Here is a 1,839-nt window from a genome sequence, read left to right on the forward strand (position 1 = left end):
AGATGAATATAATAAGCTTGTTGCCTATGCCAATGAATTGAAACTTAGCAATCCTGGGAGTGATGTGATAATTAACTTATCAAAAGATGCTCTTGAAGAAGGGAAAAGGAGGTTTTTAAGGATGTATATTTGTTTTCAAGCAATGAAGTCTGGGTTTAAGAGTGGTTTGAGGCCTTTCATTGGATTGGATGGAACATTTTTGAAAGGGAAGGCTAAAGGTCAGCTGTTGGTGGCTGTTGGTCAAGATTCTGCCAATCATTTCTATCCATTGGCTTGGGCTATTGTTGACAAAGAAACAAAACTAACTTGGAAGTGGTTCTTAGGTCACCTACAGACTTCACTAGACCTGAAAATGGGTGAAGGGATCACATTTATATCAGATATGCAGAAGGTATGTACTGTTTATTTGTACTGTTATTTTCAGTTTTTTTGTTGATTTATGTTTACTTTTATCTGATGTTATCTACTGCTTTTTGTAGGGGTTGATTGACTCAATCCAAACTGTTCTTCCAGAGTCTCACTTTAGATTTTGTGTAAGACATATAGAAGCAAATTGGTGTAAGAGATGGGGTTCTGGTGAATTCAAAAAATTACTTTGGTAGGCTGCATAGAGTACTTATAAGAGGACTTCAAAGAACAGATAAAGAATATGGGTGAAGTAAATGATGATGGAAAGGAAGCTGTGGAAGATTTGTTGATGTATCCACCAAAATGTTGGAGTAGGGCATTCTTTGATACTGTTTGCAAGAACCAAGCTGTAGACAACAACTTGACTGAGTCATTCAATGCTTGGATCTTGCAAGCAAGGCACAAGCCAATCATTAAGATGCTTGAGGATATTAGAATCAAGGTGATGAATATGATTAATGAACATGAAGCTGAGGTGATGTCATGGGGAAATGAATACAGTCCTAAAACCATGGAGTTGTACAACCAATTCATGAGGATTGCATTGAAGTGTCATGTTAATGGCAGTGCAGACCATAGATATGAGGTGACTGAAAATAGTGACAGGCACATTGTGAATTTGAGATTGAAGAAATGTACCTGTAGGGCATGGGATCTTTGTGGCATTCCATGTCCTCATGCAATATGTGCATTATTGCACAAGAAGGTGGACCCTCTAAGTCAGATTCATTGGTACCTTACCAAAGAGACTTATCTCCAAATTTACTCACATAAGTTACAACCAGTAAGAGGAGAAAAGTTCTGGAAAATTGAACCTTCACAGTACATGGCTCCACCACCTTTGGTAGAGATGAGTGGGAGACCAAAGGTTAAGAGAACAAGAGAAAAAAATGAGGAACTTAATAGGCAAGGACAATGGTCTCAGTCAAGGAAAGGGAGGGTAATGACATGTAACAACTGTGGTGAACCTGGACACAATGCTAGAGGGTGTGCAAAGGTAATCAAAACCATAACTTTTTCTATCCTTCTTTTTGTTTCAACAACTAACCAAAACTTTCTATCTTACTAATAGCATTCTAAAGGAAAGCAGCCCATTAGAGGAAAGAAGAAGGGAAAGCAGACAAAGAGGAAGAGAACTTTACTTGATGAAGCTGATGATGAACAGCCCAGATCTCCCTCTGCTGCACCAGTGCCGCAAGAAGCCAATGTTGAGGAAATTCCTTTGTCAGCCCCTCAGCCAAGTCAGCCTACTCAGAAAAGTCAATCAATTCAAGTCAGCAGTCAGGTGCCCACCTGAAGAGCACGGGAATACAATTCAAGTTCAGCAGTCAGGAGCCCATCTGGGAGAGCACGGGAATACAGTTCAAGTTCAGCAGTCAGGCGTCCACCTGGGAGAAAGGGAAAGCATCTCAAAAATCAGTTCAAGTTCAA

At 39.9% G+C, this 1,839-nt stretch overlaps 1 protein-coding gene across 1 annotated transcript; it reads left to right on the forward strand.

Moving 5' to 3' along the window:
• Positions 1 to 649: 649 nt before the first annotated feature.
• Positions 650 to 1,693, forward strand: LOC109222155 (the record flags this gene model as incomplete). Its single annotated transcript, XM_019386546.1, has 2 exons — positions 650 to 1,405; positions 1,481 to 1,693. Coding segments are annotated over exons 1-2 (969 nt in total), but the record flags the coding sequence as incomplete, so codon positions are not given.
• Positions 1,694 to 1,839: the final 146 nt, after the last annotated feature.

The sequence above is a fragment of the Nicotiana attenuata genome, unplaced genomic scaffold, assembly GCF_001879085.1.
Source record: "Nicotiana attenuata strain UT unplaced genomic scaffold, NIATTr2, whole genome shotgun sequence".
Classification (NCBI taxonomy): Eukaryota; Viridiplantae; Streptophyta; class Magnoliopsida; order Solanales; family Solanaceae; genus Nicotiana; species Nicotiana attenuata.